Here is a 15572-nt window from a genome sequence, read left to right on the forward strand (position 1 = left end):
AAAGTTAGAACCTTTTCAGCGGTACAGGGAGATTTGAAATTTGATGAAATGAAAACCGACACCATGCGAGACCTCTCATCACTGAGAAAAGGTTTAGATTAATCATTAGGAATATTTTTAGATCCCTGGGCCGGGAAATATCTAAATTAGGAAAAACTGTTTTCTCGGCGGACAATGGCAAGCCTATTTGTATATTTAAGTGGCTGATTACAAAACTGATATCAGTTCTTTGAGTGGCTGATTAGAAAACTAATGGATATTAAATTTCACAAAAATCTGATTTTTTTAAACCCGTCCGCAATATGTGTACGCCATTTTGCATTTTTAAGAACTGGCTTCAGATTCGTAATCAACAACAACAAAAACCTTTGGATACGAAGTTTGAAAAACCACAAGGCAATATCGAGCCCTATTTACAATTGAATCGTAGAGGCACTGTTGGTAACACTTGGTGCTTTTCGTACTAAATTTAGTGCCTTTCTGTATTCAAAACGCCAAAATTTTTGAGTTTAGTGGTAGTGCGTTGAGTTTTATAGCAATCGTAAGTGTTGTAAGCCACTTTACAAAAAGGGCACCAAAATCATGGCACAATGACTATAATAAGCGAGAGAGCATATGCTTGCCAACAAAATATGTGACAGATTTTCAATCATGCCAAAAGAAATCGATCGTCGAGCAAGAAGCATTGATTTTCATTAATTTGAATCGGCATCCTTACAATAAATTTTTTTATGTTGATAAAGTGCATTAAATACTCTAATAAAAATTTGGTGCTTTTTCGAGAAAAAACGCGTTTTTTCGCATTTTAGTGCTTTTTAAAATTTTTAACTTGGCAACACTGTGTAAGTGACTAATTATTTATTTTTATTCCTACAATTTTATCGTAAATGACACTGTGTGTACAGAACTTCATTGAAACAGTTTTAGCTGCAGTTAACTGAGTTCTATCGGCACTTACAACAACTGAAGCAAATCAGCTACTTTCCCTCATCAAAATTAAGTGGGATCTACTATAATGCAACTGCAACTGCAATAACTAAATGCATCGTTGCTCGTCTAACGGGGTAATTTTTTGACATTCTGGCTTTACCAAGAGTTCATAAGATTTATAAGCATATCAAAAGATGAAAAACAGGCCCTTAAGAGGGCGTATCTTCTTACTTTATGCACAGGTATAGAAAAAATTGCAACTGAATTTCAAATTGCCATCTTAACACCAGCTCATACGGCCATATGGATGCCTCAGTCGGTAAAAAATTTGATGCAAATGAAGCGATTTTGATTTTGGTTCAAATTTCCCTCAAAAGCTTGTCAAACCTTCAAACAACACACAGCAGGTTTGAGCTAAAGGGAAATTTCGTCATGTTTGACAAACCGTGTGTGCGGTGTGTTTTACTCTTTAGAAGCCAAACAGTTGATGTGATACATCGTTGCTTTGTTTGATATCTGCCAAACAAACCGTGTTTGAATTCGTTTCTTCAAAAGAATCGAAAGTGCTACTTTTGCTGCGAATTGCCGTGTATTTGATTTAATTTTCAAGAAGACGTGAGGCGCATCTAATAAAGTCCCTGTTCCGGATTCATAAGAAAAACGCTTTGTAATGTATAAAATCAATCAAAGATGAAATGGTGGTATCTGTCGATAGTTGTTCAACCATCAATAGTACTATCTTCAGACGGCAACCATCGGAAGTCGTATCTATCGATAGTTTGCCAGTTCTAGGAAAGCCTGTAATGACAGAGCATCCGTTGGACAGGGGCGCATAACTCCTGTGATGGCCACGCAGACCAGTCGGTGTACTTTGCTCAAGATGCACCCGTGTTTACGTGCTTAGCTTTTGGCCAACAGCCCAGTGCGGCATATGTAACAACGGATTTTACTACTGCATTCAAAGATCAATACGATAGTTTGGGTGATATTCCCCACGTCTTACCAAGAAGTATGTGACAGTCATAAAATGCCTTTTTAGCCTTGTTGGTAACATTCGGGAGCTGTGAGTTCCAATTGAGCCTTTTGTCCAGAGTTACTCCTCGATACTTTGGCTCTTCTGAGAACTCAATTTCAGTCCCTGCCAAGATGGGTCTACAGATACAAATTTTTAGGAGTAACATAGGCACATCGATGTTTCGATATATCGGAGATAGCAACATCGATGCTGAAATACATCGACAGAAAAACATTGATATTTTCCGATGTTTTACAAATAATTAGGCCCTAGGGAAAAGAAGAGAAATTTAATCGTTTTCAATGCCAACCAATGTAGTCTTTTGTAATACAGTGAGAGAAATACAAAACTATGGATGCATTTCCCTGTATTTAGTTAACCTTCCGTACCCTTCCTATAATTTCTTATAAACCTTCGATGTTTATAACATCGTTGAAACTGAAATCGATGTATCGTGAATTTAGCGATATGAGAAACTTGTAAACATCGATTGGAAACATCGAATTTTGAACCGATTTTTATCGATGCTTTATTTGCATCCATAGGTGCATCTAGGCAAGTTTACTTTCGTTCCTTTGCTAAATGGGACAATGATGGACTTCATTGATGAGTAATATTCCTATTTTCCGCCAAGATGTCATTGTAAATATTAATTTGGTGTGAATAAGCTTCAGCAGCTACTAAACCATGGCAGCCTATGTATTTCTGCAGGAAGGCGTGGTCATTAGCCCAAATGAAATACAATTACCAAGTTTGCTTAAGATAATTCATTGTTTACTCGAAGTATTGTGTGCACAGACGGACGGACGGACAGACAGACAAGGCTCTCTCGATTTCTCTTTTCGTTCTGATTATTTTGGTATACATGGGGAAGTCTTTTCAGATGGGGACATTTTGGGTACTTGCACAATTTGCCAGTTATTTGAACTAACTAAAATCGAGTGCAATGGATATAGTCGTTGTGCTGTGTATGCAGTTACATTTGCACGGTTATACTCAATCCCGACCTTGCGTCCTCGTTTGCGCACTCTGGGCAACGTGAGCAACCCATGTGCCAGATGCGGCAACCAATCCGAGTGGAGCCTTGGGTCACGGCAGAAAGAGAGGGAGCTTCGGTGGGGCCACTCCGACTTATTCGGTTTAAGGGCTCACTGAAGTCTGCAGCGTCTGTTCACCAGTAGGCACCTACTGCAAGCGGGTATCTCTCTTGGAGCAAGCGGCTCGCTATATAATCGTGTATTTGGTTGCGAAACCCCCTTCCCAGCAATGGGTTGTGCGGTGGGTTTGGGACCCGCCACGTAAAAACCCCTTCCAGTGAAGAAGCGAAACAATGCCTCGGATGAGACTCCCCTTATTATGACGACCTCGGCAATTGTTTAAAGGACTACGATTTGAGGGCATGCACCTGGAATGTCCGGACCCTCAATGGGGAAGGTGCCTCTGCCCGGCTGGTTTTTGTCCTCGTAAGAACAAAAGTTGACATCACCGCCATAGAAGAAATGCGTTGGACGGGGCAAGGCAAGCAATGCTTGGGATCTTGCGACGTGTACTACAGTTGCCATGTAATGGAGCGCAAATTCGGTGTTGGATTTGTGGTAGGAGAGAGACTCCGTCGCCGAGTACTGTTATTCACNGCGACTGTAGTTTTAGGTGGATCGCCAATTCGCTATTGCTAGTGCTTTCGTTGTTGTTGTGGTTGCAGCGACTGCAGTTGCAGGTGGATCGCTACTCCGTTACTGCCGTTGTTTTCATTTTTGTCACGCGCATATTTGCAGACATAGCGTCAGCATTTCACATGAGAACGGAATGTTTCCCATGAGCGCGTTAGCAGGTGTTAAGTAATATGCAGTACTTGGTTCAAGCACAAAAAGATTCTTCAAGCTACGTGGCTGTCTCCGGATCGAAAAACGAGAAACCAAATCGACCATGTTGGGATAGACGGAAGGCATGCTCCTCTGTGCATCAAAAATTGTGCGCCCAAATATGCAAGGAAAGCTTAACCTCGAAAATCTGCAATCACAACAGACAGCCAATGCATTCGCTACTCGACTCTCACACCTGCGCTCAGAGAGCACTCTTCAAAAAGCCGACATATACGACCAGCGGAACCACATTTCCCGCTCACTAAGTACCGCCGCCGAAGAAGTAGTGGGATTTCAGTGAGCCCGAAGGAACAACTGGTACGATGAGCAGTGTCAGGAAGCTGCAGAGAAAAAAGATGCCGCCTACAGGGACACGCTGCGATCTGGCCCAACACGCGCTATGTGGGACCGCTATAGGTATCTGAAGAGGGAAGCGAGACGTATTTGCCGCAATAAGAAGAGAGGGGCCGAAATACGTGCGTGCGAAGAGCTAGAAATGCTGGTCGACAGGAAGAATGCCCGAAAATTTTACCAGATAATTAGGCGACTTACGGAAGGTTTCAAGACCAGGCCGTACACCTGTAAGAACAACAATGGCGTACTTAGATTATGGAGGGAAAACTTTCCCACGCTACTGAATGGTAGCAGCACGGAAAGTTGTGGAGAGGAAGAACCCGAGCCACCAGTCGATGGTCCTCCGCCTGACCATGACGAGGTACGAATAGCAATACCGCGGCTGAAAAACAAAAAATCTGGTGGAGCTGACAGCCTGTCAGCTGAGCTATCCACGTGAGGTGGCGAGGAGTTGATAAGGTGCATGCATCAACTATTATGCAGAATATGGTCAGATGAACGCTTGCCCGACGACTGGAATTTAAGTGGGCTCTGCCCAATCCACAAGAAAGGCGACCCGCCATTCGCGCCAACTACCGCGGGATCAGCCTTCTAAGCATAGGTTACAAGGTCTTATCGAGGGTTTTGTGTGAAGGACTGAAGCCCACCGTCAATGAACTGACGGCCTTATCTGTATTGATTTAGGTCTGGGAAATCCACCGTAGACCAGGTATTTACAATACGCCAAATCTTGGAAAGGGCCCGCGAGATTTTAAAGCCGCTTTCGACAGCACTAAAAGGAGTTGCCTATACGCCGCTATGTCTGAATTTGGCATCCCCGCTAAACTGATACGGCTGTGTAAAATGACGTTGAGCTATACCACCAGCTCCGTCAGAATTGGAAAAGACCTCTCCGAGCCGTTCGCCACCAAACGGGGCTTCAGACAGGGCGACTCTCTTTCATGTGACTTCTTTAATCTGATGTTGAAGAAGGTAATAAGAACTGCAGAACTGAACCGCTCAGGAACAATTTACTACAAGAGTGTGCAATGGCTGGCTTATGCCGTTGAAATCGATATCATCGGTAACAAAAACCGCGAAGTCTGTTCTGCCTTTTCCAAGTTGGATAACTAAGCAAAGCGAATGCGTCTGGTGGTAAACGAGGACAAAACGTCAGCACATTCGCGCTTTGGCACCCACATCACTTTTAACAGCTATAATTTCGAGAAAGTTGAGAATTTCGTTTACTTGGGAACCAGCATTAACACCGATAATAATGTCAGCATGGAAATCCAACGCAGTATCGCTCTTGCCAACAAGTGCTACTTTGGACTGGCAGGCAATTACTCTCTCGACGTACGAAAACCACACTCTATAAGTCACTCATCATGCCCGTGCTGGTTTATGGCGAAGCATGGATAATGACAACATGCGATGAGGCTGATGTACATAATTCCACTATGTATTCAAAAAGCTAGTTAACAAAAAAATAATAAAAAATGTACATATAATGTTTACATACATACAGTGGTCGAAAAACTTTTAGTCGCACCAAATTTTTTATTTGAGTTATTTTTTGATTAATATATAGTTAATTCTTTAATAAAAATCGTATTCAAGTTTCAAAATTTGTGCAATATTTAAAAAAAAAATTAACAAACTTTCGCTAAAATTTGAAAAATTTTAATTAAATTTTCTAGAAAGATTTTGGGTATGCAATTTGGTAGCCCACACATTTCTAGTGTAATAAACTAAACGTTTCAAGTGAATTAGTTTATTCGTTATATGAAAGCAAATACGACAAAGAATATTCTAAAAAATCAACGGTAATTTTTTGGCAATTTTAATCTTTATTATATGTACTAGAACCAAGACGAATTTATATAAGTTGTTTGTTGTGATTTCGCTAGTGAGTGAGTGAAAGCGTGAGAGTGTTTGTATTTTCTGTCGCCCTTTTTCCTTTGTGGAAGAATTGCTGAAATTTGACAATGGCCCGCTAAAAGAAAAAACAAAATACAAGTAACTGTTTATTTGTTGAACCGATTACCACCTTATATAAATTCGCCTTGACTAGAACAGAACGAGTTGTAGTTTTTGGCTTATAATGAATGGAAAATTTTGTATATATGATTGCGATTTGCTATTGTTTAATAGTTATTTAACGAAAAGAAAAAAATCACAGCTGATGGCGGTAAAAATAGAAACTTCAATTGACAATTTGTAAATAGTGCTGCCATTGTTCCTTATTTCTTGCTGACTTGGATATTTAATAACTCAGGTTTGTATAATCAGTACTTTTAGTTGCATTGGGTAACACCTAATTCTTCTTAAAACAACAGTTCCTCCCCCGATTTCCCACGTAAACTGAAATTCCGCACAAAAAACGGTCCATTTCCCGATTCCCCACGCAAACCAAAATTCTCCGCAAATCGGGGAACTCCCCACGAGTTGGCTTCCCTAATTGGGCCCCCTTGCCCAATGTGGCACCTCCCACACAAACAGATTTTTTCATACTGCATAGCTCTGGAAGTATTTGTGGTAGGGCACTGGAAATTGGTTGGGGGATACAGGAAATCAATATTATACTAATGGAAAAAATGGGGGCATGGCACTCTCATATATACTGAATCTTTTATACTACAACCTGTTAAAAAATTTACTTCAAAACAAGTAAGAAAGTCTAAGTTCGGGCGGAGCCGAACATAAATTACCCGGCGCAAGTATTAAATATATGATTTTCATCTTTCCGAAAGCTACCGCTACATGGTAAGCCGTGGTGTATCAATTTTGAGTAAATTAGCGTCCTTAAATTTCGAAATATTTAAGTTTCAAGTATTTCTGAAATTTACAGTTATATGAAAAGCGTCGTCAATTTTAGTCCGATTTCAATAATCCTCAACGTTTTGCTTTTATGTGGCAAGCACAATAACCATACCGAGCTTGGTACAAATTGGTAGAACGGTTACCGAGATACATACATATGTGTCATCATAAGTGGGCGGTGCCACGCCCATTTTCCCAATTTTCATTATAAACGCATTTTTTGGTAAAGAATTGTTGCCAGACAAATTTTGAATATTTTAGCTTTAGTATTTACTGATTTATCGAAGATTTCGTATTTCCCCAAATTACCGTTATATGGTATGTGGGCGTCGTTATTGTCTGATTTTAGAAGTTTTCGGCCATTTGGTATGCTATAGCAAGGCTAACAACTGTGCCAAGTTTGGAAGAAATTGGTGCAGCGGTTACCAAGATATACACATGTAACCATAAGTGGGCGCAGCTACGCCCATTTTCCACAATACAACACAACACAAAATCACATTTTCCCGCTTTTTATAATCGAAACTGTATGGTGGAAAGTGTGTTCTAATATCTATTTGTTACACAAAAAATGATCACGGCTGTACTTTTTGCTGATATATTGCATACATATGTTCCATTTAGTTAAACAATATAAGAATATTGTAGTATGTACCACAAAAACGTATATTTTCTATAAAAAATCATAACTCAGAAAAAAAATCTTTGCTATTAGAGATTTGGGTTGATTGTAGTTGAAAGTGTCTCTTTCCCGGTAAAAAAGTTTGAGAGAAAAAAGAATACACTTTTTGAGAAATTAAATTTAAAAAAAATTGCACTTTTTGTTTATTGTTAAATAAAAAATTTTAAANTGTAGATCTGAGATCGACAAGGACTTTTCACATTCCATTTACAGTGGTATTCGTAACATTCGTACCAATTTGCAGACTACAAAACGGGATACAAACCCGGCTTATACTACCGCTGGCACTGAGACTGCAGAACTATGATAGGTGTCCTAACAGGACATAACATGTTGGCAGTGCACGCAAGCAAAATGGGGGTCGCAGGAAATGCATGGGTACGGGAATAAAGGAGACCATAAAACACAACCTCTATCTCCATATGGCTTTACCTATTGATCTATGTGGGGCGGTCGGCCAGGCAGAATAACCTAACCTAACCTATATGTATGTTTATATCTATCTCGATTCCTTTAGGCTGTTACGAACAAAGTTGTAATACTCTTGTGCACAAAAGTGCTCAGAGAAGACATCAAAAGTTCTCTATACTCTTTTTTAGTAGCTTGTGTGTGCAAAATACATTTAGTTTTTCAAAAATTCACAAACATCTTTGTATATACTTAAGTACATAGTATATTAGTAAGTTTTTATGAACTTTGCCAACCTAAAATTAATATTCAATATTGTACGCCATCGTTAAGTTTAAAAAATACTTACGTTATGCCCGTCAAACGCCCAACTAGAATCGTCGCTGCCTAACATGGTTCCAGGATGGCAATCCGCCCTAGCCCACCCCACACGCATCGGTCCAGCTGTGAGAACTTCGAACTCAAAGTACCATTTGCCACTAGTTACGGCATAATTTCGTTCAACCCGATAAGTGCGGAATGCAGCGAATTTCAGCCGTTGTGCTTCAGCTAATAAGGCTTCATTACCTTCACCTGTGGGAGGATCCAATACATATCCATAAACTAAGAGCGTCCGCACTGTTTCTGAAGCTGTATCTCGATTTGCTTTTTTAATTGCTTCATCGACTTTTGAGTAGGGAACTAAGTGTGGACTTCTATGGTTTTCGGAGTCTTCATTTAGCCCATAAGTCCAGCCTTGTTGAATGCGCTCACGAGCCCAGAGATTGTGTGTGTTTTCAGCCAACTGATCTACTAATTCCTCCAGTTTAGGAGATAATGTAACTGCACTAAGATCTAGAGGTGCGGGCTTATATCCATTAGCTTGCATAAAGATCTCATTTGGCAAACGAATAGGACGAATCCGGGCAGGAGGTTTATCCATAGTAATATAGTAACCTAAGGCTATAATAGTCCTATAAGGGAGCAAGAAAGAAATGAAAAATATTAGTTCCAAAACAAAAATTTAACTAGTGATATGTTTGATGATCATTTGATAAGGTTTTGTGAATCCCAAAATATTTTTACTTTGGGGAAAAACATATTCGTGGAACGCAGACTTTCAAATACGTATACATATAAAAATAACAGATTGGTGCTTGCACATATGTTAGTGTTTGGCCAAGCTTCTCCTCCGATTTGTGGCGTGTTATCACACCAAGTGGCGGGGCCTACAGTTTTACGCCGACTTCGAACGGTGATTATATATTTATGAGAAACTGTTTTCACTTTTTGTATATCCTGCTATGTAATGTAATGCGCATAAAGTTCTTTAACCAAAGTGTCTCGTTCGGCACTTTAAAGATTAGGTGACAACTTTTTGCATAGAACTTCCTCGAAAACCGTTAGTCCTACGCAAAAAAGGGGCTGAATGCGGGCAATGTCTTAAGCTACTAACTTGGTCAAAACCATTTTTCGCAAAAGTTACCCTTTTACAGTATTTCGATCTAGTATGTTTCCGATCCAAAAAAGGAACCAGCTTTCTCGCTCTTTTTAATTTATTGAATTTATATATTGTTTTTATTACTCTTTATGTAGCCACAGTGTTGTTAAATATAAATTAAAAGTATAGCTAAAAAAGTGTAGAGGCACGGCAATAAGTCAGCTTAACCTTTTCGTCTGTAATGGTGTCATACCGATGTTGGCGGTTGATTGAAATTTAGTCCTAATTTTGCAAAGTAAAAAGTAAAGTGGAAACCCTTAAAAGCTTATGAGGACTATACCCATACACAGAAACAAGTCATTTATTACATCACGATTTAAAATCTTTATTTCAATATCTATATATATATGTAGATGTGAATGTCTGTTTGTTTATTACCTTATAACTGCTGAACCGCGACACGGAATCGCACTAAACTTTGAACACTTATTTGTTTTTACCTCGGGAAGGTTATAGGCATAGAGGAAAATCGGGAGTACTGGAAAAGGGGGCGTGGCACCTCCCATACTAACTAAAATTTTCATGTTGTATATCTCTTAAAATATTTGTGGTAGAGTACTAGAAATTGGTGTCGAGATAAATAAAATTAATTCCATACTTATCGGAAAAAATTGCCGGTATTGGAAAAGGGGGCGTGGCACTTCCCATAGGTGTGAATTATTTAATCAGCTCTAACTTCGGAATTGTAAGTCACATGAACTTGAATTTTGGTATGCAAACATATCTATGGTAGATGCTTATAATAAGGTATATAAAAATGAGTTTGCAAAAGGGGTGTGGCACATAACATAGGCATGGAATTTTTAGTGAGTCATAACTTCGGAACCATAAGTCACATAAACTAGACATTTGGTATGCAGACATATCTATGGTAGGTGCTTACAGTAAGTTAGATATAAATGAGTTTGTAAAAGGGGGCGTAACACTTAACATAGGCGTGGAATTTTGTATCCTTCTGACGTCGGGTGAAACCCGCGGGTAAAAGCATAAAATATATAATGAAGGGAAGTCACCTGATGTATGTAGTCATCAAGGCATATTCAACAAGGTCGAAGTGACAATCCAGACATCCCTTTTTAAATAATGCCAGAAAATGCAAAAAAATATTTTCTAATGTCAAAAAAAATGCCAAATTTTGATTTCATATTATTTCAGCTATTTTCACAGATTCTTGTCACTTTTTTTAGCTTTATGCCTGCATACATAGTTATCACATTTTAAAGAGATCATTTGGTAATTCAAAATCTCCGCAACACTTCGCCAATCACGTGGCCCGCTAGATCGCCAGACCTGAATCCATTAGATTTTTTCTACTGGGGCTGTCTTAAGGACAAAATTTATTCAAAAACAATTCAAAACGAAGAGCATTTGCGGGAACAAATAAATGGAGCTGCTGCTGAGATAGCCCAATTGAGTTTAAGATCTCTAAAAGCGTCTTTTCTTAAAAGGTGCCGAGCTTGTATTAGAGTAGAAGGTCGCCAATTTGAGCATATTTTATCAATAAATGAATAAATTTTTCTTCAAACAACTCATGTATATCTTATTTCACGTGAACCCATCCTTCACAAAAAATATTGATAGATATAGCCCTTGTTATAGACTCTAGTCCGAATTCCGGTAAGTAACACAAAATAATGTCAGGAGCAGGTAATAATGTACCTTTGTACTATTTAGCATGTCATTTGACGGTAACAAGAGCAAATTCAATTTAAATCTATTAAATACATTCTAGCGTGTCTCAGTCCTTTACCCACAAAAGCGGCTATAACTTTTTTTTTCTATTCAAAACAGTAAGTGTGGCACCTTTCTGAAATCTTTATTAAATGAGCAATTTTTTTATGTAATGTAAAGTTATAGCTCAGTAAATTTTTTTTTCACCCGAGATAGTCAAAGTTGGGGAAGAAAATATCAAAAAGTTAAAAATCCAGAAATAGTCCTAATTTTATGATGGTTCCTTAATATATTTTAACTACATTGCATTTGAGTATGGAGAGGCAACTATCTGGAAGTATTTTACATAAAAAATTTACTAAGTATTGCCCGGTTTGTAGTTGCAGTTAAAGAAAACACATGAAAAGGCACGATTTTTTTTAAATTCGAAAAAATGTAAATATTTCAAAAACGGTGACACTTTTACCTGAAAATTTTTTGTTTATCAGTGAGCTCACCCCCCACCTACCTTGCCCTAAAGTTTGGCACGTTACTTCTGGGACACCCTGTATAGAAGTGAGCTCATTGTATTTGCCTGCATTCTATTTCTTAGCTTAGATTTTAACCAATTCATGGCATTAAATACGCGTTCTACTTCCGCATTACTGAAAGGCAATATTAAAAGTTTCATTACAAAAGTACCGATCTCCTGAAAACGCTTTTCATTTAGTACATTTTTATATTCGTAAACAATAGTCATCAATAGAGGAGCTCTACTGTGCCCACGTGTATGAAGCTACTTTTAGCCCCACCTTCTTAAATGATTTTAGATTTATGTATTAGCCCTGAAACAGCATCCCTAAAGTAACATCACAAATTTGTATGAAGTCTTTCTGGCGAATTTTACCCCGCAAAATTTTTTACAAAAGTTTCGTTAAATTTTAGTACGATAAAGTGCAAGTTCTAGGAAACTAGGACTTACCGTTACTTTTTGGCAATTTTTTTTTGTCGACGGTGCTACGCACTTTTTTCATATGTTAGTATGTTCGACAATTTGTTGATCGGGAAGCAAATGAGCAGCACGTTGCACTTGCACTTTATTATACTCAATTTTAATGGGCTACAAGACTGCAACACATTTTTTTTTTCTAAGGGTTCTGATTGAAAAGTTTGCAGAATTAATTCTCATAGTTTTTGGGCAAAGTCGGAAATTTTGATATATATGGTTTTTGTTAGGAAAAGAGCTTTACTTAAAAATAATAATAAATATTAAATAAACAAAAGAAAATAGCCGAACCTTGCTAAAATCTAGAATCATAATTTTTATTTTGATTACTGTATATGTTCCTCCATTCGAAGCACAGGCATTCAGATTAGAAAATAATAACTGTTTATGGAGAAAGTTATGATCATGTTCCAACATCATTTAAAACTGGCTCATAGACATGCAATTTTATTGAGATTTGAAGGCGTCGAAATACCGAACCCCGAATACGGGACAAATACAGGACATTAAAAGAAATACAGGACAATTGGCGTCCCGTATAAAATAAATTAGTTGCCAGGACAATTGGTCAAAAAAGAGGACTGTCCCGTATAATAAAGGCGAAAATTCTAAAAAAAATACTGAAAGCATTTTAACTTGGACCGTTGATAGCTGATGAACATACATGAATATATGTATGTATATAGACATATGTATTTTATTCATTTATTTACAAGAGAAACAATTTTAAATAATTGCTACAATTACATGTAAAGCACTGGCTGCCAGGGCCTTCGGCTTAAATACATCATAAAAGTAGATATACCTTAAATCGATAGTATGCTTATATTTCAGCAATAACTAGGAGTAGATTACTTCATTATTCAGATACTAAGTTTGGAGATACCAACGAATCTAGAAATTAAATTAATGTTAGTGGAGTTAGCAATCTTAAGATGGGTGGAGGGTTTAGAGTCGGCGAAAATAGAGGATCGGTTGTGCTGTAGTTCTCGGCAGTTATCAATAAGGTGAGATATTGTTAATTTGTTGAATCCACAGAGAGGGCAAGGTTGTGCGCTTGTTCCAGTAAGAAGATGAGCGTGGGTTGCGCTTGTGTGTACAATTCTGAGGCGAGTAAAGTGTTTAGTGGAACTGCTAGCCACATCGGTAGGGTAGACAGTACGCTCACCGGCAGGGTTAAATATTTTATAATTGTGTTGGAAATTTGCGCATTCCGTAGTCCATTCTTTGTGCTTAGTATTTTTGCAGAGTTTGCATATGTCCTTCTCTGTGACATAATTGAAAAGATGTAGCGGTTCTGTCCCCGCCTCCTTTGCCCTTTTGTCCGCAGCCTCATTCCCAAATATTCCCGCGTGTCCTGGTAGCCACATATTTTTAATAAAGTTATTGTGTAGTAAAAGTATTTCACGGATTTTTTCTAACAAGGGAGAGTCGTTTTTAGGTCTTAGTATAGCATCGATTTTAGATCTGCTATCAGTGCATATCACGTGCGCTCCTTTTATATGAGAGGCATATAATACCGCTTCAAGCAGAGCAGCTACTTCAGCTGTAAATGCTGGACAGTAGGGGGCAAGGCACCGACGGAGATGGTGACACCAGATTTGTTTGTCACAGCAAACGTAGTGTTGGTGTTAGTTTTTGATCCATCCGTAAATAAAATATCCCAGCTCTCAAATGGTTTTAAAGATTCGTTAAAAAATCTGTACTGGTGCAGTTTTTGGGATACTTGTGTAGTTCATTTATAATAGAGAGTTTTGGGATCAAAAATGGTGGATGCGCTGGAGTTTAAACTAGTGTGGGCTTTAATGTTAAATGTAGCTCATTGATTAGGAAAAGGCAGCGTGACAATGTAGACTGAGCTTTTCTGTTTCAATGTGGTGTTGTTGAGCTAATTTTGTCAAATAACAACTTATTCCTGCAGTACAGCAACTTTGGAATCAACATCATGGTGCAATGTTTGGCTCGGTGCGTTATGTCAGATAATCAGGCCTCCACTAAAACTACTCGAACTGGGGATGTTGGGAATGCTCGTATACTTCTTCTCGCCGCCGTATGGTATGGTGCGTACATAAGTTTTATATGTGTTTTTGAACAATTTCCATATATTGAGAGTCCTTACTCTATTTTTGATATTATTAATGCTTTAGTAATATTAGTAAGCGTGTTAGGGTGTACAAAGCAATGTTTCGATGACAAATATTTAATTATATTTAGCCTAGAGAATAAGCTTGCTCTAACGTATTGACAATGATGCTTAAAGCTAAGTCGCTTATCAAATATTATACCTAGTATTTTCAAGGTATCTGAATGGGGAATGGGTGTGTTATGTAGGGAAAGGGAGGGCAAGGAACAGTTATGCTTCGTGCATACATAAGTGGAAGGTTGAGCATTTCCTTATAGAAATGTTAGCACCGGACTTGTGCGCCCAATTGGATATTTTATTGAAGATGAGAAGGAAGGTATTTCGTATTTGTGTCAAGTCTTTCATTTTTGAAAAAAATAAGAACGTCGTCTGCATACATAACATGTTCCACATGGTTAAAGGTTTTTAGTATTGAGCTTAGTTCGTTGAATGCAATTATAAACAAGGTGACAGAGAGTGGAGAGCCTTGTGGTATTCCGTTGAAAAGATTATAAATACTTGATTTGTGGTTGTTAACTCGCGTAACGAACTTGCGGTTTGTTAAAAAAGATTTTACAATATTATAAACCTTGTTGCCGATTCTCCATTTTTTCAGTTCTCTAAGCACTAGGTGCACCCCAATTCTGTCAAAAGCCTTCTCGAAATCTAAGCTCAAGACCGAAACATGATTTTCTGATGCCAACGCGGTGGATGCAAAATGCTCGAAGAATATTAAAGGTTCAGTTACCCCTAAACCCTTTTGAAACCCAAACTGATGTGGGGATAGAAAACTGTTTGCTTTGCCAAACCACATAATACGAGTAGCAATAATTGTTTTTAAGATTTCTGACATACACGGAAGAAGGGATATTGGTCTATAACTGGGTATGAGTGAGGGTAGTTTGTTTGGCTTAGGGATAGGAAGGATAGAGGAGATTTTCCATTCTTCTGGAAATGTACCGGTATTGAATATATTATTGTACAAGGAAGTTAAACGAATTTTGAGGTCACTGGGACGGTTTTTGAGGATGGGGTAGGATATTTTGGCTTCGCCTGGAGATTTTCCGGACATACGGGAGATTGTGGATTCAAATTCATCTAATGAAATGGGTACTTTTATTGCTAGGGCATCAGGAGAGGGGAGGAGTTGTCATAAATGTCCGTAATAATGTGGTTTTAAGGGTGTTAAAGTTGGAGTGAATGTTAGAAGAGTGGGAATACTGTGACCAAGTTAAAGAAAATTCTTCTGCTATCCTTTCCG

General features: G+C 38.4%; 1 protein-coding gene across 1 annotated transcript in view; it reads right to left on the bottom strand.

Moving 5' to 3' along the window:
• RyR (Ryanodine receptor) overlaps positions 1 to 15572 on the bottom strand; it is a 407955-nt gene that overhangs the window by 331532 nt on the left and 60851 nt on the right. Inside the window, exon 7 of the mRNA XM_017608916.1 lies at positions 8403 to 9006. Coding sequence (XP_017464405.1) covers positions 8403 to 9006 — 604 coding nt within the window. The remainder of the gene's footprint in view (positions 1 to 8402; positions 9007 to 15572) is intronic.

The sequence above is a fragment of the Rhagoletis zephyria genome, unplaced genomic scaffold, assembly GCF_001687245.7.
Source record: "Rhagoletis zephyria isolate East Lansing unplaced genomic scaffold, Rhagoletis_zephyria_1.1 Rzeph_scaffold_00179, whole genome shotgun sequence".
Taxonomy (NCBI): Eukaryota; Metazoa; Arthropoda; class Insecta; order Diptera; family Tephritidae; genus Rhagoletis; species Rhagoletis zephyria.